Source organism: Sturnus vulgaris, chromosome 5 (genome assembly GCF_052056855.1).
Source record: "Sturnus vulgaris isolate bStuVul1 chromosome 5, bStuVul1.hap1, whole genome shotgun sequence".
NCBI classification, from domain to species: domain Eukaryota; kingdom Metazoa; phylum Chordata; class Aves; order Passeriformes; family Sturnidae; genus Sturnus; species Sturnus vulgaris.
In genome coordinates this window covers 41439257-41463539 of record NC_142247.1, presented here as the reverse complement: position 1 = coordinate 41463539, position 24283 = coordinate 41439257, and the positions used below count along the sequence as shown (strand labels likewise).

The window sequence follows — 24283 nt, the reverse complement described above, 5'->3', positions numbered from 1 at the left end:
ACATCCCGTGTACTGCCAGCCTCCTCACTGGTGGGGTGGGCTGAGAGGCAGAAGAAGCCTTGACCTCTGGGTAAGCTCTGCTCAGCAACAACTGAAACATCCCAGTGTTATCACCATGTTTCCAGGAAAAACCTGAAGCACAAGCACCACTGCACCAGCCACTATGAAGAACATTTAAGTCCATCCCAGCCACACCCAGTACAATCTTCATGACAGTAAAAAGTACTAAGGCAAAACTTTATCCTCATCAAAATTGAAAATCCTTGCAGACGAGAGAGTGACAAGGGTTTGGTCCTTCTCTGATACCTGGCATTCCCTTCTTTCATATCAGTAGTGGTTTTGTTGATGATTTTCACCTTTACTGCTTACATTGTCACTCAGAGCTGCCAACTTGCCCAAGTGAGATTACAGACATAACCACTTCAGTCTCGGCAGACAGCAATGAATTTCCACCTTCTTTTTAATTTTTAAGGGTATCTGCAACATTAACAAGTGCTAGGAGTAATTTCTGTTTTCAGGAGCTCTGAAGGTGACAAATTAAATTTGTCCAGCACAGCACGTTTCCTTTCCCCAGTGCTCTTCCAGAGCCTCACTGAGGCCCACTAGACCAATTTTTTTTACACGATGTGAAACTAATCCAAAATACATACTTGTAAAGCAAGCAAGACTAAAAGCCGTGTTTCTTCCTTAAGTTAAGGAACTGCCATAGTATATTTTACTTTTATCAGCTGAAAGCATATATCAGAAAAGGTTAAATGCAAACATTCAACACAATGCCAAATATTAGATGGAAAATCAATTACTTATCACTTAAAATGTGAATTAAACTTGTCACAGAAATAGCACTTATAAAAACTCAAAAGACTCCCTAGTTCACAAGTAAAGTTTAATCAATGAAAAAAAGATTAAATAAATGATTAGGCATAGTGAACGGGGTTACCTCAGGCTGGCAGCTGGTCACCAGTGGGATTCCACGGGGCTTAATTTTAAGGCCAGTGCTCGTTAATGGAGAGAGACATTTGCTGACGGTACTAAATTGAGAGGAGCTGTGAACTCCCTCAAGAGTAGAGAAGTCCTGCAGAGAGACCTGAACAGACTAAGGACCTGGGGGACAATGACCAGCTGCATGGAGTTTAACAAGGACAAGTGCCAGATTCTCCACCTGGGACAGGACAGTCCTGATTATCCTAAAACTTGGGGAATGAGGAGTTGGATATCAGCCCTGCAGAAAGAAAGTTGGGGGTCCCAGGTGATAGCAAATTATACAGGAATCAGCAATGCCCTGGCAGCCAGGAGGGCCACTCCTGTCCTGTAGGGCATCAGGTGCAGCATCACCAGCTGGGCAAGGGAGGGGATTGTCCCACTCTGCTCTGCACTGAGAGGCCTCACCTCGAGTGCTGGGGGCAGTTTTGGGTGCCACAATATAAGGATATAAATCTACTTGTGTGCCCAGAGTATGGTGATCAAGGTGGTGAAAGGAGGAACCTGGATGAAACTGAGGAGTGACCTCACTGCATTCTACAGCTTCCTCAAAGTGGGCAGCAGAGGGGCAGGCAATGAATTCTCTTGTGACGCGGACTCAAGGAAATGGAATGAAGCTGCACTGGGGAAGTTCAGATTGGACTTGAGAAGGTGGTTAGTCATTGGAACAGGCTCCCTAGGGAAGTGATAGAGCCCCAAGCCTGCCAGAGAAGCATCTACACAATGCTTCCAGTGGTTCCAAGAGGAGCAGGGAGTTGGACTCAAGCAACACTGCAGGTCCCTTCCAACTTGAGATATTCTATGATATTCTATGTAAACTTAGGTCTTACTTTACAGAAAAGCACTTGAAAACTTGGATACTTTTATAATAGTAAACTTAATCAGGCTTCTAATAAAGGAAACTCCAAACAAATTGTACAGTAACAACGGAGATTTTTAATAAAAAATATATTACACACAATTTTATTATTTTTCCATTAGCATTTCTAACCCAAAGTAGAAGCTCCGATGTAACATCCTGAAGGCTCTCAGTCCTGTAGGCAAGTAGTGAAATGTTGTAGTTATGCTTCTGCATCTCAGAAGACTTTGATCTCAGTAAAGCAGGTTGTTGCCAGAAGGGGTGGGCCATGTCTCACTACTATGTTAACAGCTTGCCTCTCTTCCCCTCTCTCCCAACCCAAATTAGTATCCTGTAGGATCCATGAGCTGATTCCCACTCACTGTGCAGCCCACACAATCTCAGGTGCTAACAAGGGTAGTTGCAGGTCATCTCCCTGGAGTAATGTGAACTCTTGGAAAACAAGAAAAGCTAACTGCAAAACTCCCCTTACTGACATGAGGGGGGTCATGTCATTAACCAGGCATCTCAGGAATCTGATGCAATACATATTTAATATACCATATCAAGATCTGCATGTGTAAGATGCTGTAATACATACAGTACCTTGTACATGCAAAATCATTGCTACTGCATTTGTGTTTCTGCACACCATTCTGATGAAATCTGGAAATAGTGAGCTTAGTTATAAGTCCTTTTACACAGTTTCCCACGTTCTAGATGCAAATGTATACAAAACGATCATGCTTATATGTACCTCTTTACGATTATGACTCAAATTATCCCTTTCCTAAAATGTTCATATAAAACTAGTACCTCAATAAATGTATTCATCAGAATTCCAGTGAATCCTAAATATTTTTCACTGGGAACCTCTTGGCTTTCCTCGACCACTGTTCCCAAGTTGTTCTATCAGGTAAAATGTGGTGCCAGACACTAACCAGAATCACCTAGGTTTGAAATGATAATGAATTTGAAGACTTAGGGATAAACTTTGTATTATACCTAATCCAAAGCAACCTGGTTTTACTGGAGAGATGGTCCTGCTCACTTTCCTTGCTCATCCTTGACACCCCAATTCCTGCTCCTTTTTGAAACTGGAAATAAAGATTACACACAGCCTCCTTATTGTTAAAACTGATGGATGAAAATGCTTGAGAAGTTGTAAAGTGGAGAGAAGGACAGAGTAGAAAAAGCAACCTTTCCCTGCTCAGTGGCTGCCTACAGCTACATTCTGTACAGTGTAGTCAAAAACAGGGCAAACACTACCAAAAAATTGAATCCATCCTACATAATAATACTGTGTACTAGTAATGTGTCATGATATGGAAAACACCAACATTTTAAAGGCATTTGTAAAACCTGCAATTAGAACAAAAATACAACACTTCTTACATCAAGTGGTCAATTGCTCTGGCAGGTAGAGATTAGAGATAACCCCTAATGTAATTTTACAAATTAATCTGAATTTTTAAATTAAACCAGAATAAATAATTTAAATCATAATTGTGACCAATTTTGCAAGTTTTCTCTTCCTGCAGTACGTATGATAATAAGACATATTTGTGCATAACATGAGGAATGAGAGTGGCTTCATGGAATTTTAATAAAAAAGACAATGTTTCAAGTTACACTTATAAGCATCAAAACGTAAGTGTACAGACATCAGACTGACCATTTTTTCCAAAGTAACTGTGTAAGGTTTCAAAAACAGCTCATTGCTTTACAGCATTTTTGAAAAGAACATCCTTTCAAAGGAATATATGTCAACAAGAACAGGTAGGATGAATACAATTGTGGAGACCACAGAGGACAAGGAACAGCCACCTGAGCTATTTTACAAAGGAGCAGAGGCCTTGGGTTCAAACCTTGAACAAGAGCTCCTCTTTCCCCACAAAAAGCAGATTTATGTACTATGCCAGACACAATGCAGGGGATCTAAAAGCATATTTTTGTCCTTAGTATGCGCCCTCTTTGAAGGACTCTGAAACATCTTGGTTGGCAGCATCGTACTGAGCAATGAAATGTTTGAGTTCTTCAATGCATCGCTCACCTATTTCATGCAAATTCTGCCGCAGGGCAAACTGAATGGACTTCTCTAATGATGGATCTTTATCAATGAGCATCTTCACTACCATGCCAAAGGTTTCACAGTCTTGTCTGTAGACCTAGAAACAACACATTTTAGAAAATTAATAAATGCAAAATTCTTTACATTAGCACACCAACAGCCCTTATGGAGTTAGATCCAAATGTAACAAAGGATATTGGATTTAACACGAGTTTCAGCTGTAAAACTTACTGGCCATTTCCTCTCTTCTGACCTGTGCTAATAAAAATATAACTAGCTCAGCACTATCTGGATACAAAAAAAAACTTTCATGGGATGAAATACCATAATAGAGAAATGAAGTTTCCGTTGCAGCAATATTTAATAAGTAATAGTAGAGCAAAGTACAAATGCTAAACCAGATTTTCTTTTTGTTTCAATATATTTAAAATTAAACTGTGAAATGCCTAGCAATCTCAATCTTCATACAAAGTATCAATTTTTCAAATACTTTATATACAAGTTGTGTTTAAATAATTTCATCAAATTTTGTTTGTTTGTTGGATATCTGTTTCTTGTAGAAGTCCTTGAAAATTATTACTTTAATTAGTTTGGATGCATTGGTGATTCAATCACTAAGGATTAAAGAAGTCCTGGCAGTGGTTTACCTGAACCCATCTGACCTTCTCCCACAAAGAATGAAGAGTTTGCAAGTCAGTCACGCACCACATTTGAGATGAAGTTAAGTTTTCATCATCACTGCAACTGTTTTTCAGCAACAAACATATGGACCATGCTCTTATGCAGTTTTCAAAGCAAGTCAGTGACATTTAAATTTTTTTCCCAGATTCCAGCTAAGTTTATTAATCTGAACACCCAGCAAAAAAGGAACTTCTCAAAGTCTTCCAACTGCCAGATGCAGCTCATTTTCAAAGCTCTTAGGCCAATTTCCCTTTAGAAAATACATTAAGCTTTTTGACTGAAGATAAATAAGTTTTCTATCTCCATACATCTTTTTTTGAGGAAAGAAAGGTAAAAAGGTGATATTCTTCCAATTATAATTATCTTTTGGTATTGTCTGCTTGTCTTAGAACTTGTTTTTTACAGGGATGTGTAACCCTTTCCTTTCACATTTATCTGTATTGTCGACAGAAACGATACAACTGCATGTAACAATTCCCCTTTACTAAAAACAAAAGGAAAAAAAAACAAACAAAACACACCCATCCTTCTCCCAGTGAAAACCTACCTAAGAACCCATTCATAAGAACTAGTTCGAGGTCAGCTCAAGCATCTTCATGTCAGAAAAAACAGCAGAAAACTGCAACATTCTGTTCAAAACTAAACTATTCTTAGAAACACAATGATTATCATGATACTTTAATGAAGACAATTCTCAAATGCTTAATAGCATAGTCTAGGAAAACAGTTTACAACAGACCCACTTTTCAAATACTGGTTGGCAAATAAAAGAGAACTTTTTGGAAGGAACTAATCTTCAGTGGAGAGTAACAAGTCAAAAAGAAGAGTGTAGCTCAAACAGAGCTCGAGCTAAACATTTTTAAGTGTGGAAATGCACATGGCATTTTTTCAGAGACAAGTTTGTTTCCTGCTTTGTAGTTCTTTGGTAGTAAATAACAGCACAAAACCCAGACTCTGAGCTCGTGCTCCACAGCAAGTAAAACATGGTAAAAGAACTTCAAACAGAGAAAATCTGCATTACTTTTTTCTCTCTTCCTAATGAAAAACTCAAAGAGCTGCATGGGGAGGCACCCAAGGCTACAACTGAAGGAAATGCTCTACTTTTCACAGGCCTGCAAACTAATGGCAGACCTAATGCCATTAGGCAAACTAATGCTACCTGCTACTTCTCCCACACACCACAAAGAATTAACCCCAGATTAAACTGTCTGACTCTTACCATTTACATACTAGCTTGATCTAAGCACATTTTTCTTCCAAACTTTCACAAAAGACTTGGAGGAGAATCAAGAGAGCCCTTGTCATTGCTGAATCTGAAGTCAGAAGTCACTTTGCCGTCACAACAATCTGGAAACTAAACACCTTCATCCAAGAGATGAACGTTTTCAACACTTTGTAACAGAAGACTTTAAAAAAATAGAATTTATTTAAATTAGGGGAAGAGGGCAAAGATGGAGCAGGAGGGCACTTTTAATAACAAAAAAAGGAAACAGCTCAGGTCCTCTAACAATAATTGAGCAATTTTCTCTCAACAAGCTTTCTGCCCCAGCTGCTAATTCTGATCCTCCTGGTACAATCTGCCTCCTTCACAATTGTGCTGATAAATCTATTTGTATAGCTGCAATGTAAATTGCATCACTGAGGTGCTCCCTTTTAAAATTACTTCCCCCCAATTAATGTGATTCAGTGATTCAGTTCTAAAACCAGATGCATCAGCACAACTGAAAGAACTGTGAGCCATGGTCTTAAAGTGAAAACTTCACAAACCAGTTTACATGGCACAATTACCAACTTTCAGAGATATGTTACTATGCTTTACAGAAGGAAATGGAGATTATCAATCACAAGAATATCAATACAGAATATGCTAATTAATTACAGCTTAATGGTACAATCAACTATTTGAAAAATTTGTGAAAGCACTGAAAACTGTTGAAAGAGGAGGAACAGTGGCATGACATTAATATCTATCTTTAGACAGAATAAAAGGCGGCTATTTCTGAAAAATGAGAATGTGATGTTTGAGGAAGAAAAAGAAAACTGCAGAAAAGATTCCAACTATGCAAAAAAAGCTCTCTGATGGAGAAAAATCCTGGAAGAACTTGTGACCCAACAACATATGAAAATAACCCTATCTTTAAAATTCCAGCTGATACTGATTTTGAGCTCAGACAAAAGGAAAGCTCATCTGTAAACATCTGGAACTAAAAACTGAAAATGATTCCATGTGTGGAGAGAGAAGAAATAACATTTTTAAAATTAAAAACAAGAAAGGGAATGATACCAATGACATGATTATTCTGTCTGACATATAAATCAAATAATCCTGAAAACAGCTAGAGCCACAGGGTGATCATTTACCAAGGCCCTAGCATACATTCATTCTCTGACCTAAGCTACAGCACCAGTATAATGGAAATAGCATGTAAAACTTTAGTAAGAAAATGAAGAAGTAGAAACAGCTGTTCTACTTCCAAATACGTAAATATAATTTTATATATACACACTGTATATATCTAGATAGATAGATGCATTCTTGCTTCTCCTATGTATGGCAAGTATTTGAGCTGAATTTCTTTGAAGTGTTTTCCAAAATCAACACATCTGGCATCTGTGAGGTCACAGGATCACAAATATGCATACTTTTTTATTATTCTCATGGAATTTTAGAATGTTACATGATAAGGGCATAGAGATTCTGGCTGAGATCAGCCCTTTGTTGTGCCATTCTCCATCTAAGTACTTGATGCAAATATAAAGTTGTGATGCATCTGCATGCAATATGGTAGTGAACAAACCTCATTTATTTGAGAAAGCTATACCAAAATTTGCACTTAGAACTGTTTAAATATAGCTAAAAGACATTTATTCCAGACCTAGTTAGAGAAATGGAGATGTCAGTCATCCAGGTTGGAGGCAATCAAGCCCTAGAACTCCCCAGCAGAATGAAACTTTTGAGAACTCCCTCATCTACATCTATGCCAAGTTTTCACAGTGAACTTCAAAGTGCCATCAACACTGTCTTGAATTACATACTGTCTTGTATGACACTGACATGGAAAAAATTACAGATACCACACACTCTCTTCTTCCAGCTCAGCTGTGGAATGTTAACCTCTGAACAGGAAGAAAGAGGAGAAGAAGCAAGTACATGGGGACTGCTCGTGTCTTTAACTGCTATACCCCTTGATAATCTAAAAATGGTCTTGGCTTAAACCAAAGAAAAACATATTGAATGCCTTTGCTGATGGGTGAAATTACACATGGCTAGGGAATACTTTGACAACATGCCTACTACTCACTGATGAAGTCCATATAATTTTCTGATTAGCACAGCACATTGTTTTTCTTCAAAACTGTTCCAGAGCCGCATATACACTTTGTGCAAAAGAGCTGTTGGACAATATAAACAGTAATGACAATGCAAACTAGAATTTAGGATGTCCTCCCCTGCAAAAAACTACAGGTGCAGAAGAATCATAAGAGCAATCTTGATCTCAAAATCTTGCATACCTGGCCAGCTTTATTTCAACAGCAAGAGCAATTTCAACCCATGCACCAAGTTTCCCCTGCTTAGCTCCACAGTCTGTGCAAAGATTGGGTTTTTTTAACTTCTCAAGGTGACTCAGAACAGCTAAAACCACAGTATCTATTCCAAACAGGCTTTAAGGAAAAGAGAAATAAGAGAAGTTCTCTGATAATTGGAATGACTCTCTTCAAGACTGGTCCCACCAGGATACAAAAGTTAGCCTCTGTATGTCTCATGTCCACAGCTAGTAGAAAGTAGAACTGAGTAGCAAATGGGAGATGCAAATTTCTCCTGACTCAAAAAGGACTCAAGTGAATCTCCACTTCTCATTTCTGGGAGAACTGTTTTAATGGATGGGCTTTATTTTATATGCAGGTATTAAAACACTTTCCTCTCCAAATACAGTTTTGAATGAATATGACACTGTGGCAGTTGTTTTGAATGCTCTTGGCTTCATGCACACATGAAAGCCTCTTAAATAGAATTCATCCAGAGAGTTGCATATACCAGGCTTGAGCAGCTATATGCAGGAGATGGGCAAACTCCAGTGCAAAAGGGGGTACTTCTGCTCACAAAGACAAGCAGGACCAGCAAATATGATAAAGACCACATCCATTATGTAGATATGATGATTTAGCAAGTGAAATTGATGCCCATGAATTAATCTGTAATTTCCAACACCTTGCTCTTTTTCCTCACAGCCTTTCCTGGACTTTTTGGAATACTTTTAGCATTCCATACATTTCAAGATTCATATAACACTCTCTCGCCTCCACCAGAAAACTCCTTCAGATCAACACAATGCAAGTCTAGATTCTCTGAGCAGCTCTGCACCACAGCCCACCATCAGTGCCTGTGAGTCAGTACTCACCTTCAGAGATGTCTGTTCTCAGCTCCTCATCCAAAGGCCAAAGACCCCCAAGGCTCAGTTAACACAGGGGAAAGATCTAGGGTTGTGCCTCACAAACCACGTTAAATAGCCTGCAACCTTTAGATACTCACTTTGAGAAGACCTAACATGCCCAGCAATCACAATCTTGCATCTGTGATTCAGGCAAGTACTCATTTAATATATCATCTTTCAGAAGACAGAAGCTTTTCAATTACTATAGGCTTATTTCCCACAAGTATCAAATATTCCATGCAAGGAAGAAAGCAGCAAAATGCTCACTGGTAGTTGTTTGATTTCTCACTGAAAGGCAGAGGAGAATCAATGTGCAGAGCACAAGTACAGCACCAATTTGAAAGCCATACCGTGTCCATTCCAGACACTCCATGAGCAAACTGCTGGAAATTTCCCTCACTTCAATGATGCCCCAGGGCCCCCCTACAGCAGACAGAGATAACAGCTTTTGTTCCTTCACCTAAACTATCATAGCTGGTTTGGTATAGCCCTCTGGTGGTATAAACCAGCTTCTTATTTCATCTCCTCAGCAGACCTAAAATAAGTCTGACAAACCACTCTTCTATTAACCAAGCAATGTCTATGCCAGATTTTCCCAGCGTGGGTGAGACAGACTAAGAGGTACAATTTTTCTTCTACTCCTAACTAAAAACAATACTGAATTTTTCTGAAATGTAGACCTAACTCCAGGCTGATTGCATATGCAGTCAAATTTGCATTTTAATTGTGCATGTAAGCTTAAGCAAATTGGGAAACTACTAAACATTGAATTGCCACTATCACAGCTTTTTCCTTGTCAATGGCAACTTTTAAAAGGAATTATTACCTCTCCCCAAATCTCTTCTTTTTAATTTATTTTTATGTTATCTTGGATTTTTTTTAACCATGTACATTAGATTTCATTAATTTTCCAAAAATTTACTCTTCCAAACTAGAATAAGTTAATCCTCTACTGAAAGAGTATACAGAAATTTTCATCTCTGCAGTGGCAATGTAACTGTACTGTTACGTTTATGAGTACAAAATAGAAGTTTATAGCTCCATAGTGCAAAGAATGCTCAGAACTTGCAGATAATTTTCATGAGCAAGACATTTAAAACTGATTTTTAACCAAGATGAACTATTTTTACAGCTACAAAAAACTAAATCAACATAGAACAAATTCAATGCTTGGTTATGATAGCATAGCGTTAACAATGGCATATAATTTTTAATCATAAAATATCAAGAAGTGTACTCTATTCCTTTCTTAAAAACACACTAACACTAGTCTTGCCTTGTATTTTGTAATATTTTCTGCACCCATTAACCAATGTGTTTATAGACCAATTAGATACTCATTGAAATGCAAATTGGGGGAAACAAGTTATTTAATCTATTGTGTAATAATGAATAATTTAATGTTTATTTGCTTCTTACTGAAGATATGCAAAATATTAAAGTTATTTGCTGTTAAATGTAATTCTGCCTCCCTTTCCAATGAAACTTTCAAGTTCCTTTTTAGGAAGTTCAATAGATTTAATCAACGTTTAGAATGAACACCCACCATTTTTGGCATCTAAATATCTGACTGAAAAGCCCCTTGTGTGGAAGAGATGTCGATAGAGCCCTCACTTTAAAAGTGATAGGAATTCAGATTTGAACTCCACTTTGTCCTCAAGGACAAGGATTGGCAATAGGTGGGGGCAGCAGGTGAGCAAAGTGCAGCAGGGGTAGGTGCTGGGAGCCATAGTCTTTCTTTTCAGCTGGTTTACAGCACTTTGCTTCCAGGTCACAGCATCATTCATCTCTTGGACTAAACTAATCTGCTAGAGGACATGCATTCTAAAGCATGCCACCAGAAGGCTTCCCCCCCTTCATTTAAAAGTAGAATTCGAGTTTGAAAAGAGATGGAAAGGGCTCTGTAAAACTGAGGGGTGGGTATCTGTGTCAACAGTGACCACTCTGCTGAGTTTACAAATACATTTTCAAGGCTGAAAATCCTGAAGGGTTGGCTTGGGTCCTGAGACACAACCCCGGTCTTTTACATGCACTGGGCAGAAAACATGCGGGCACAATTATTTACTGTGTGAATCCTTCACCTGCAGTTTAAGATCAAGACACCAGCTAGATACCACTTTGCTTCATACCATGCCTCTCTTGACACCTGTGCAATTACAGCAATTACCACAGGGTTTGAATGGAGTGGAGCCCAGCACTGCTCAGGAAAGCCCACGGCCAGTCCAGCATTCCATGGCTGCCCACGAGGCCACCTGTGCCCATGGCTTCTGCCGTGCAGGGCTCAGCCCCTCGGCTGCCATCATACCTCTGATCATCTCTGCAGAGAGCCTGCACACCGCCTCAGCTCCCTTCTTCTTCCCCTCACCATCCAAACAAAAAGTTACACGCTTTTGTGCATTTGCTCAATGCTTATAGAGCAATCTAAAAATGAACATACAGCTTTTGTATGACACTGTTAAGGAGACCTAAAGAATACTGTAATTAAAAAGCAATAAAAAGTGAAGTCCCTTAGCAAGTACAGTACCTGTTTACAGCTGAGGTTACCCAAGGACAGATCTGCAGAGCTGCATAATTCAGAACAGTCGTAGCAAAAGTTGGTACTATTTAGAAAACAGAGTTTTCATTTATGAAAATTTACAAATTCCAAATAGTTACTCATTGCTTTAAAACTACTACACACAAGTTTTCAACAAGAAGCAAGAATTGATTTTAAATATATTGTTAGGCAATCCATGTGTTTACTTAACTTTTTTTAATACTGTGATGGAGGATTAGACACAAACTTTAAACACATGTTTAAATGAACAAGAACCGGTACACAACAGAAATGGACATGATGATACACTTCATTTAATGTTACATTTTGGCAAGAACAAGTGTATTATTTCTTCTTCAAGAAATGTCTTGCTCAGTCAAGCAGAAGTAGCTCCCATGTGGGCAAGCAAGGACTATTATGTTACATGGTTTTACTGGAGATAATTCTTTACTAAACCAATCAGACCACATAATAACAGCATTTTAACACCAACTACAGGCCCTTGGAGACCAGTTTGTGTGTGGCCTAGATTTCACAGGCTTCTTTACAACAGATGTGTTGGATGAGGGTAGAGTTACTTCATTACCTTGTGTGTTCCTTAGGTAAAATAGCAATAGAAGTTTAAATTCTGCCTCTTACATATTCTTCTTATAGAAAGTGTGTGCCTTGTGCAAGGAGATGATAAATATGAAATCAAAATATCCATTGCAATCACAATTGATCAGTTTCTAAATCTCACTGGAAGTAATGGTGATCTCTTGAAGATGTGACAATGACAACTTTTCAGCTCATGTATAAGAATATGCAGCTGTATGTTTAAGAATGCCAAGGTACAAACAACTGTGCAGCCAAGTCCAAAAGTTGTAAAAGGACAACTACTTGTATATTTAATAATTTCTCTTTGTTCTATAATAATATGCAAACACAGAAACTGTATTTTTGTAGGAGCATAAATGAAAACAAAGTCCTAAAAACTCTCCTCTCCAACAGATGCTAGAAAACTCCCATTGGTTGAAATGCACCAGTTCAGGATTAAACAGGAAATAATCAGCTTTCTGCCAAAGGAAGGGCCTCACCCTACAACTTTTTATTTATAAAATACTGAATTGATGGAAAGCCACTTCCTAAATCTGATCCACAGTAAAGTTATTGCTCCATCCAAAACAGGAAGGGTGAAGTTTGTCTACAAAAGACTCTATGTTAAGTGTCCTGTTAAAAATGCTTTAAATAATTTACAGTTACGTCCACTGACCATAAAGGAAAGTGATAATCATTTAAGCTTCAGCAGAATGGGCTGTATATTAAGAGCAATAATAATATGACAAAATCTTTCTTGTCATAAAACCAGACAAATATTTTGTATTAAATGTACAGCAGTTCAATATCCACACAGATTGACTGTTGAAGTCAAGATCAAAAATGATGCACTTGATTTTTCCGAAAACTGACTTGTGATGACTTAGTTCTCCCTCAGCAGATGTCATCCCACTTCCAATTTCAACAAATATCCTCAGCTACAAATATTCTCACATTCAACAACATCCTGCATTAAGTGGGCTCATTTTTGTTAATGGGAAGACAGCATTTCATCCTGAGGTGTGGACTGCCTGAATTTTCTCCAATTGCATAATGAAAATAAGCAGTTATGGAAAAAAACAACAACAACAAAATCCTTTCGTTACAATTAAGAGCAATTCTGAGCAGTTTAGCAGCACAATTATCTGGCAGCAGCATTGCTAATACAAATTCAAAGCTGGTGGATCTACGAGTTTAAGAACTAGTCCTTACAAGAGAAGATTTCCTCCCCATCACTATATAAAGAGCAACTTAGGTTTTTTTTCTTTAATGGTTAAAAATATGCTAAAGCAAGTTTGAAATTGCATGCCAAAGGGTAGATTTTTTCATCACATATGCAGCATAAAGAAAATATTACACAAAACAAGTAAACTACTGTATGTAATGGACAGCTTTTCAGAAAAGCAAAGCAACAGCTGCAAGAAAAACAATTACTTCGATTACCAACATTTTATGGCTTAGTTTATGTTAAACCTTACTGCTTCTGAAGGTTTAGAATTACTTCACACATTATATTAGCCTCACAAATCAGTTTTATTAGCGCCTCAATAATTAATCAAATTTTTTCCAAGTCACTGTCCTGCCTTTACCCTTGAAATAGTCACTCAATACTTTAAGTACTCATTTCAAATCTAAAACCAAATAAACGAAAAAGTAAATTATTTTGGAAGACTTCTGTAATCTTTCCTTAGGTTGTGGATAGATATATTTTTCCATATGGAGCTGTGAGGACTGAAAAGGCTATTCCCCCTTTCCAGCTGTCAGCATCCCTATGCCAGAAACCATCACCCCACTTGTTTGTGTGAGCCAGTGATATAGAGGACTACTCCTAAAAAGAATCCTTAGGCACAACCAGTCTGATTAGGTCACATGCTAGGACATCAGTTGGGCTGCAGGGAGGAATCACCTGTGCTGGGTGAGGAAATGATGAGCAGCTATGAAACACATCTAAAAAGGACATTTATCTATAGCTTTACACTAGTGCATCCATCTTGAGCTAATCTGGAAACACTCACAGAACTTCCACCTAGCCCAGACAGACAAAGCACACTGGATCTGTGTTTAAATGTTTGCATATCTTAGTATGTAACTTCGATCAAATACAAAATATATAAACAGAGCATGAAGCTGGCACAATGGCTGGGGTTGGAGCAGGTCAAAGAACCCGTATGACGAAGCCTCATTTCTAATTACAAATATGTTTATTTCTTCTGTGTTTTTAGCATTCAACACATAAACTATCTCTCTTTCTAAATCTGTTCCCACAATTCTAGTTATTTCCACATCAATTTGGAAGCAGAAATCTGATCCAAAAATCGGTAAAAACAGAAAGTATGTCTCTCCCGAAAGAGAAAGCCACAAGGAGTAGAGATTGTCTTTTATGGTTAGTAAATGATATGTCTTAGGGCAGCAATTACCAACTGTGGTTCCAAGGGAATGTAGTACAAGTTCTGCATTTACTGAGTAAATGTATCACTGACTGTATCCCACAGTACTTGGAATTAATTATTCGGTAAGTTTGGGTTATAGTCATAAGTAATACTGAAGAATCACAGATATTAGCTGGTTCCAAATAGCTTGGAAATCACTGGTCTTTTTCATTGTGAAAAACAAGCCAATTTTGTACTTCAAAACATCTTCTAAGAACACTGGCTTTCTACAGTCTCTTTTCAAGCTCTTCTTAATGAGATAGTTACACAAGGCTGCAGCATTTCAGCACAAGAACTGTTACCTATCAAACTCACTAAAGGAATGTCTGCCCTATTCAATCCAGTGTCACTGAACATTTTCCAGAAGTTGTCTGATGGGATGGGTGAATTGACAGAGGACTGATTGGGAGCAAACTTGGCAAGATATGTGAACATGCTTATGACTTTCTGAAGTGTTTGCCTGTCTTCAGATTCTGGCATACACTGAAAAGCTTTGATTCTTTTTGAGTCTGGCTTCAGTCTGTCCTTATAAAAAAGAGAAGAAACTGGGATCATCAAATACTATTCTGTACTGGGGTTTCTTTTTGAGAGCTTTAGCTCTGTATTCTTCAGACAGCTTAGAGCAGGTTTCTATGATCCCTGACACCTACAAATTTTGGTAGCAGCATGATGCAACAAATCCACCAAGTCAAAAAGTAACAGAGATATTTCCAGTACTCAAGAGATAAAACTCAGAATCGCAGAATCATTAAGGTTGACTTGTAAGACATTTAAGATTAAATCCAGCTGTAAACATAACACTGTCAAGTGCACCACTAAACCTTGTTCCTAAGTGCCACATCTACATATCTTTCAAATACCCCCACAGACAGCGATTCCACCACTCTACTGGGCACCCTGTTCCAATGTTTGACAACTGTTTTGGCGAATTTTTCCTAGTATCAAATCCAAACCTCCTCTGGTGCAACTTGGGGCCATCTCCTCTTGTCCTGTCACTTGCTACCTGTGAGAAGAGACTGATCCCCACCTGGCTACAACTTCCTTTCAGGTGTTTGTAGAGTGATAAGGTCTCCTCGAGCCTCCTTTTCGCCAAGAGAAACATCCCTAGCTCCTTCAGCTGCTGCTCGTAAGAACTGAGTTTCAGCCCCTTCAGCAGCTCTGTTGCCCTTCTCCAGACAAGCTCCAGCACCTCAATGTCCTTCTTGTAGTGAGGGGCCCAGAACTGGACACAGGATTCACCTCACCAGTGCCCAGTACAGGACAATCACTGCCCTGGTCGTGCCAGACACTCTAATGCTGACACAAGGATACAAGCAGTCTAGCCTCAGTCTTCTTGGATTTATTTCATGAAATAGCCTATTTACTCCAATTATAAACAGGGAGGCTGATTATGGTACCAGTATTTGTTTACTAGTAACAACAGTAAAGCATCAGGTAAATTAACAAGTCAATGAAAAAAAAATAGCTAGAACAAACTAGTGGCTGCCCTCAAACTCTGTCAGCTTCCTGCAGGTAACAGATTTGTTGAGTATCACCAGCAGCATTATGAATTATGGTCACTCCAGAGATACAGCAAATTCTGCCTCTGGGCAATACTCAAATGTGTAGAACTTCACTTTGGTAAATCACAGACAACTGAAGAAGGTATGGGGGACTTGTTTAACTAAACACTTCATCAAATTTCAAATTACTACCACCATGTTGATCATTTAAAGGGATCCCCAAACAATTAGAAAATCTGGCAAAAATCTGCAAAGATACTTATTTTGCCATTTTAACCTTACCTTTAGACAGACATAGGATATAGTGTGAATAGTTTCAAATAACCTACTTTACAGTGACACCAAACAAAGTTGGTCAATTTCAAACAGCTAAAACTGGGGGAAAGAGTAAGGTAATAAGGAGGTAATACAAAAGATCTAATCTAGATAATGAAACTGGAAACCACTGAACTACAAATGAAAATATTTATTGAATAAAATGTACTGTTACAACATAAATATTTTATGCCTAATCTCTAAACACAATAATAGCTGCTGCTGATAAAGTCTACTGATGCTGGATTGATACAGTGTGTTTTGGATGAGAACAGCATGGAAAGAGAGCAGTGAAGTCTCTTTTGATAAGCAGAACTAAACAGTTTACTGCCTAAGATAAAGACAGGTTGCTAAAGGTCAAACACTTTAATGCAATAGCCAAAAGAAACAGTACCATACCATTTACCTTTTAACCTTACTTCATTCAAAATTACCACATGTTCTCAAAGATACAGAATACACCGAGGTTATTCATATAAACATATCCTGAAAAATAAGGCATTCCTTCCTTCACACAGCCTTCCAGAACTTTAAAAAAAAACCCAACCAAAACCAAACAAAAACAACGAAAAACCACAAAACAACAAAACAGAAACACCCCCCCAATAACACCAAAAAAAACCAGACAACTAAAAAATCCCAACTAAAGACAACTAACCAAACAAAAAAAGAAAGAAAAAAAAAAGAAAAAAAAAAAACACGAAAAAAAAAAATCCCGAACAGCTCATGCTAATAAAGACTGAACTATACTGTCTGGAATCAAAATTAAATTAGGAAAAAATGTTTAATTATTTAGAACAGAGCAAGCTAAATTAAATAAAAAACAATAATAAAAATGAATGACATTTTCACATTTAAATTAGAAAGTCCAGTGGGCTTGTTGTTCCTTCAAATCACATAAAGGCATAAACATCGCAAATTTCTATTATTAAATCAGCTGGTAAGGAATTTTGCTATTTCAAGGATAAGTACACAAAGAATTGATTTACATTCTAAACAAATAATTATTTATTTTATTTATGTATTTAAGAGTACGATGGACTGTGTAAAATAGTAACAGCAACTGTTCATGGGAAAAAAAAGTTGCCTTCTCTAGGGTAAGGCAACATCTTACACTCTTGATAAAGAAACTACAACTAACACTTTCCATTTGTTGGCTGCAATGCACCTAGACCTGATTTTAGAACTATTGCTTAGTTTTAGCATCATGAGTTTACTCTCTTTATATTACTTTAACTTAGTAATAATATTTTTCACGTGTTTACCTCTTTTCTTTGTTCTCCTTAGTTCATCAATTCTCAGCAAGCTGCACTGTGGACAAAGCCAAATCACTCTTCCTGCTCCAAAGACTCTGCAGTTGGCCAATAAATACCTAACAAAGGAAGCACTACTATCTCTGACTACCTTCACTTCTCTCACAATTTTATCTGAGAACTCCCTGACCCCTTAGCAAGTATTTACTCAAGCTCTCATATAACCCTAGCACCCTGAAAAATGAAAAATTCATTGAAAAATATTTTAAATCATTTGAATTATATGAACTTCTTTGTATCACCTTGTGACAGAAATGCATTTACATTTCCTGCATTTCTACCAAACAGGAAGTATAAACTAAAGGCATGTTCCATAACTGCATGGAAATATTATCTAAAGAATGGAAACACAGCCCACTGTGTACCTACATGTACATATATTATGTACACATGCACACATGTTCTTTCAGAGCTCTAATGTAAAATGTAATACAACAGCTTTAAGGAATACAGTAAAAAACTGCTTGCTCACTAGTTACACCTACCTGCTGAGTTATACATAGTGAAATAAATTGCAAACATACCAGGGGAAATTATCCTTACACCCATGAAACCTTACCTGACACCAGACACTGAGTATTCATACTCAGGTAACATGCTAAATGTCCTTGCCTCTTTTAAAATCTTAGTTGAGCCACAACAGACAAAACCAAGCTCAGCACTTTATCCCCAACAAACCCCTGCATATCTCAATATACTTCTCAGAAATATGCACATATGTTTTGTTAGGAATAGCTAGAACTACCTTTACAGTAGATGAGGCCTTTCTCTTTGAGAGATCACTGCTCTGGCTGGTTACTGCGACATGAATAACACCTACAAACATTAAAAAGCTTCAGAGCCAGCTCAATATAATGATACATGCTTTTCTGGGCAGCAAAAAGTCCATCCATCTTAAAGCAGAAAGGAACATTCCTAACATACAGGGTTTTTTAGTAACTTATCTGGGTCATGAGACACCAGATAATTGCTTGCTTATCTCTGCTTCTGATTTTAGCAAAAATATAGTTGCAAGAAATCGCCGTCCACATCAACATAAGAAAAATGAAAACTGTATAGTGAGCTCTAGTGATGCCTAAGAGTAAATTTGACAAAAAAAAAAGAAAATAATTTAAAAAAAATTGCCAGGGCAATTCTGAGTTATGGTTAGACCTACATGTGGGTAAGCAGATTAATAATTTCATTTAAAAACTCATTTTTACATTAAATTACATTACATTTACATCCTAGTTGATGACAAATACAGTAAAGTGAACCAAACAGAAAACAGAACAGCAGTGAATGGCAAGTTTATCGAATTTCTTAGTAAGCAGTTTCAGGTACTTGATGCAGGAACGCTGCATTTCCTGCCTCACAATTGTAGCTTCCTGCAGACGCCTCGAGGGCATCCAGAGAGGAAGACACCAAGCTGGAAGCACCTGACTGCTCCCCACTTGTTTCTGGCACCAGAAATAGCAGCAGGTTTTCTTGCATGATGTAGCGTCTCCACCCTCCAGCCAGGGAGAAACTCCACCGTATTTGCCCATGGGCTTTAGAGCTTCTGTGGAACTAATTCCCATCTCCACCCATGTTCCCCATCTCATTCCTTCCCCCACCCTCTTGGCTGCAGTTCCTGATCTTGGAAAACATCTCTTTTTTTTTTTTTTTTAACTGTAAGTCCAGTCCCACCCTTGTTCACTGCTTCCCACACTCAGTTACTAACCCTACCTCTCCCATCACCATAAATCCTTTCATCTCTTCCAGTTATCCTCCACCCTACAATTTCAAGGTCACCTCATTCCTCAGCTAGAAATAGTTCCAAGAACGTAGGGGCCTGCTTGTTTCACAATAAATCAAAGTCTGGCTCCAAGAGGCCAGGTGAAAGGGGCTCTTCTGAGGGTGTCTAGCAATGCACTAGTGCTTCCAAGTGAGTTAATTCTCAAAACTGTGAAGAACCAATCCTGTCAATGTTTGAAGATGGTGAGGTGTCTTAAAGGAAGATTACAGTTCTGGTCATGGCAGCTTTAGAAACAGAACAAAAATTTTTTAAGTTTTATCTTCCTCGTGATAAGAATAAAGAGTTACTATGCAAATACCATCAAAGACTACAGCTTTCTATAGATTTCTGCCTGTTGATGAAATAACTGTGTCTAGAACAGTACTTTCAGAATATTGAATGTTCAGAAACAGTTGTGGCTTGACACACAACACAGGGTGGCTACTCCCTTGTAGCAGTAGGCACATTTAAGGAAGCACACTGTGCTTAAGAGACTAGTTAAATAAGCATCTGCAGATGTATCTTTCTTTTTCTTGATCTGATTCATGGTCAGGCCCCACCAAGACTACTGTGCCAGCACAGGGAACGGTACAATACAGGGATGAAATTCCTCAAACTATGGTTGCCACCAAATTCTGCAATGTGCAGCTGAGGTCTGCACTGCTACAGGTTGGTTTTAACTGCAGCATTTGCTTAAGGGGACTTCTTGATGTATAATGGGATGTAATCATAATATAGTCTCCACTGGAACTCATACAGTTTCTGTTACTGCCTATTTTCATAAAGCTTGTAACAACTAATCATCTTGGTTTATGCCTAAATTGAATTTAGTTGAAATCAGACAATAGAGTAGAAAGATACACAGCACAGATACCGAGATTGCACAAGATAGTTTCTCCAGGAAGCCAAGTGAAGAAGAAACATAATAAAATGGGCAAATTTCCAGCTGGAGGTAATCACTGAAAAGCTTGTGTCAGCATATCCTAATCTATTTATGATTTTGTGTTTAAAAATGCTTATGTGGATTTTTATTATTATTATTTAGGTAGCATGTGACCAAAAACGTTAATATAACAATTATTTATTATACTACGGTGGTGAACTGCTTGTGAGGTGTGTAATTATGGTCAAGTAAGCACACACAGTACCCATGCAAGTAGAACATTTCATGTTGCAATGAAATCAAGTATTTAAGATATCTGAAGTAAAAAGAAGGGGAAAGATTGCTAACAAGAAATTAAACCTTGGAGAAACAATATCAAACCCATCTATTACAGGTTATTAGTGTCATTCAGAGCAGAACCTGAATTTCAATAGTTCACAAAATTAATGTATGAACACTTCTTCTCAAGAAGCATGAGAAGGTAAAGAACGAGGAACAACCCACTCAATTTTGTCAGTATTCTCTTTGTGTTTTTTTCAATTCAGGCTGACTCTATTAGCCTTTCCAAGTCAAAGCAGCCAGGTAAAACAGGCACACCATAAACTTTGTCCTCTGGGGAATCTTGGCCCTTGTTTTTGTGCGTTATTTTGTAAAGCATGCAATTGGGATATCCATACAAATGGACGTCCAGACAACCACTGAAGACTTAAGTCACCACACCAACGCAAATAAGAATCAAACAAAGCAGGAAAGTGATCTTTTGTGGGTCAGCAACAAATGGTGATGTGCATTAGTCATTTATACCACAAGATAAAAATCTAATGTTTTCATAATCTTAACTCAAAGAAGCAGCACACGCAAAACAAACTTATGCAACTATAGATTTTTTCCCCACATAATTTAGGAAATTAAACTTTAGAAAAGTTCCCAATTCTGATGCCTTTTAGAACTATAATATTACCTTGTATTTTAAAGGTCAGATAAAATGAATAGGCATAGCTTACCCATATTTAAACATATGTGAACATATGGAACAACTGCCAAAAGAAAGAACACATCAGGCTAAGTGAGACACTGAGATACAGCACATAAATTTAAGAACCAGGTGACAAACACAACTTGTCACTAAAGTGTCTTTGGTCACGATGATCCTATATTTATACATGAGTCAGTGTTGTATATAAATCAGATTACAACTGGATTAGAAGATTAAACTACAAGCACCAGGAAAGCCGTCATCTACAAAACAAGTTTCTGTTGCATACATAACAGTCTGTAAAAGACACAAAAAAACCCAGAAAACTGTAGATTCACACTTCAGGTTTTCCCTACCTAGAGGTTTTGTGTGTGACACTCTTCTGTTGATGTCTATTTCAAACTCCTGAGGCCTGAAAGTGCCTGTCAGTGCAGGAGAAATGGAAACCAGCTTCCATGCCAAAGATCAAGTCCTTCCAGTCACCCACCTTTCTGCCACTGCCTTTCATCTGCCACTTTCCATGGGTTTTTACATGTTTGCCATCATCCCATCATCACATATGAAACTTTTCTTCATGACATTGTTCTCTGTTTGCCATATATATATGTATATCTCGTTTTAAGCACCACTTGGACTCCTGCATCCTCTCTAAGTCTTTCAGAAGATCAATGCTCAGACTGTATCAGGAACACTATAGAGCTAATACATAATCAGTGTTTGGGGGGTAGAGATGCTACACAGTAGTTCTTTGAGCTTGGGCTATTTCTGGGGGAATTAAAATTTCAGGATCTAATTGCTAGGTACACAGAACTGATTCTGTTCTTATTCTGTTTCAATCCAGGAAGCAGCAAGTTTCCCTAGATACCACGCTGAAGAGACAGTAGGTTGTAAGAATAAAAATACTTAAAACTTTAATCCTCAGTGCATTGAGCTACTAAGAGATAAAATTATCTTTAATCCTTAAAACAGTTAAAAAATAAAAAAACACCACTGCTAACCTACTTCTTAAATCCACCAATGCCCTTCTGTTAAAGTAAGAATAAGCTGGAGACCAAGTTGGAGAGAAGGATCTATCCTCTGAATTAAATCCAAGTTATTGAAACCAACAACAAAAGCCCACCATCAAAAAAAAACCCGCAAGAAGCAAACCCAAACAAAAAACCCAACCCACAAAACCAATAACCCACACTCCCACAGAAACTACTGCCTTTATCAAGGTTCAGACAATTCCTTTCTGGTTTTATCCTTCATCATTCCCAGGAGGTTTGCCAATGTCAATTCTGCTTATCCTTCCAAGCATCTCAACTTTCGACAGTTTTTTCAGTAGGCAATTTCTCAAAATTAATTCCTAATTATATATCAAGGCCCACACATTTTTAGTGAGTTTCTTCTCTTCCTAACACCTTTTCCAATCCTGTTGACACTCATCATCTCTTGAAACTAATCCTTCTTCTTTCCAGCCCACTCACTGTTGTAGTTTCCAAGTCTTTTATCTTGCTTTCGCTCTTTGGGTTTCTCACAACAGAACTAAAAATTTTAAGTCAAACAATCACTACCAGCCTGTGATTGAAAAAATGCTATTTAATGAATAACTCCTTAGATTTTCACTTTATCTGACTAAGAAGTCGATCATGTCTTTCAGACTTGAACAATCTTTTTTCACATTTCTTTTGGTTTCAACCAAGTCCAGCAATTTCATCAAGTACCTAATTACTAGCCCTCTCCCATTTAAGTCTTCCAGAGATCTGCCACCAAATTGTAACACCCATAAACAATGTCCTTTAAGAATGTCTGTAAGCAAACAATCCTCTGAGATCTTGCAGTCTGCAGTGCTGCTTGATCACATAATGAAGTGCCACTACATCCTAAACTCTGCATTTGTCAACAGACTGAACAGCCAGCACTTGGCAACTTCAAAATAATGTGATCAGCACAGGCCTAAAACTGTTTACATGAAAACACATAAGGCAAACATGATCTTCAGTAAATGAGGGTGAAAGCTAAAGGTGAGTTATATTTAATTCAAACCTCTAAAAAATACCCCATTATTGGATAAATGCATAAATTTCTGGTATTAAATTCTCTCAAAAGTATTTCCCTATGAGCGCTCCATATTAAATAATATTCACATTTTATCAGCTTTCCAATGAAAAAAGCTTCTGGCAAAAATCTAAAATGTGGTAATATATTTCCTTATTAAACCATACCTTCAGGTGGTGAGTAAAATTAGTTGCACTGCTTTTGCATATGCAGCAGTTTGTAATTACAAACAGAGCAGTGCACACCAAATAACCCATTAATGTCCATAGGAAGGGAACAGAATACAGCTGAACAAATGGAACATGCAGGATTACAACTTCTAAAGCATGGTAACCCAAACACAAGAAAAGGAAAGCAGCCAAAGTTTTCATGTCCTCTTACGAGTATCCTGCTTTAAATAAATTATTTGTAAGAAGAATAAAACATACAATGAAGAAACTCACCAAAAGCTTTTATATTCTCCATCTTGTAGTTTCACAAACATGAAAAAACTAATTTCTAACAAATAGGTCATATTTGTAAAATCGAAAGACCCCAGCACAAAAAAAAAACCAAAACCCAAAAAAAAGAAAAAAAAAAAAACACAAAAAACCCAAACAACAACAACAAAACACCTTACAGCAAGCGTGAAATCTAGAGATCAAATAAGCATTACAATGTGACTGATTTGATTTTGTAACGGTAAAAAGGAAATGTAGAATAAATTCTAAAAGATAGCAGAAAAATTAGCAGATCAGAATTAATATGAAAGAAAAGGTGTCTAAGAACATGCAGAAAGAAATAAATCACTTGACGTTTATACATAAGGAGAGGGATACTTATACAAGGAAACTAAGAAACCACATAGGTAGATGATATAATTAAGTAAAAGAGTTATCATCTTTTTTTCTGAGAAGCTTAAGGCAAAATAACAAAACCTGACAAATGTTTTCCTGATTAGGAAAAAATAAATT

At 37.6% G+C, this 24283-nt stretch overlaps 1 protein-coding gene across 9 annotated transcripts in view; it reads right to left on the bottom strand.

Annotated features, from left to right (window-relative positions):
* Positions 1-1897: 1897 nt before the first annotated feature.
* PPHLN1 (periphilin 1) overlaps positions 1898-24283 on the bottom strand; it is a 65678-nt gene continuing 43292 nt past the window's right edge. For all 9 annotated transcript variants that reach the window (XM_088165548.1, XM_088165553.1, XM_088165551.1 and 6 more), the window contains one exon: positions 1898-3987. In XM_088165548.1, the coding sequence (XP_088021674.1) occupies positions 3778-3987 (210 nt within the window). In that variant the 3' untranslated portion in view covers positions 1898-3777. The remainder of the gene's footprint in view (positions 3988-24283) is intronic.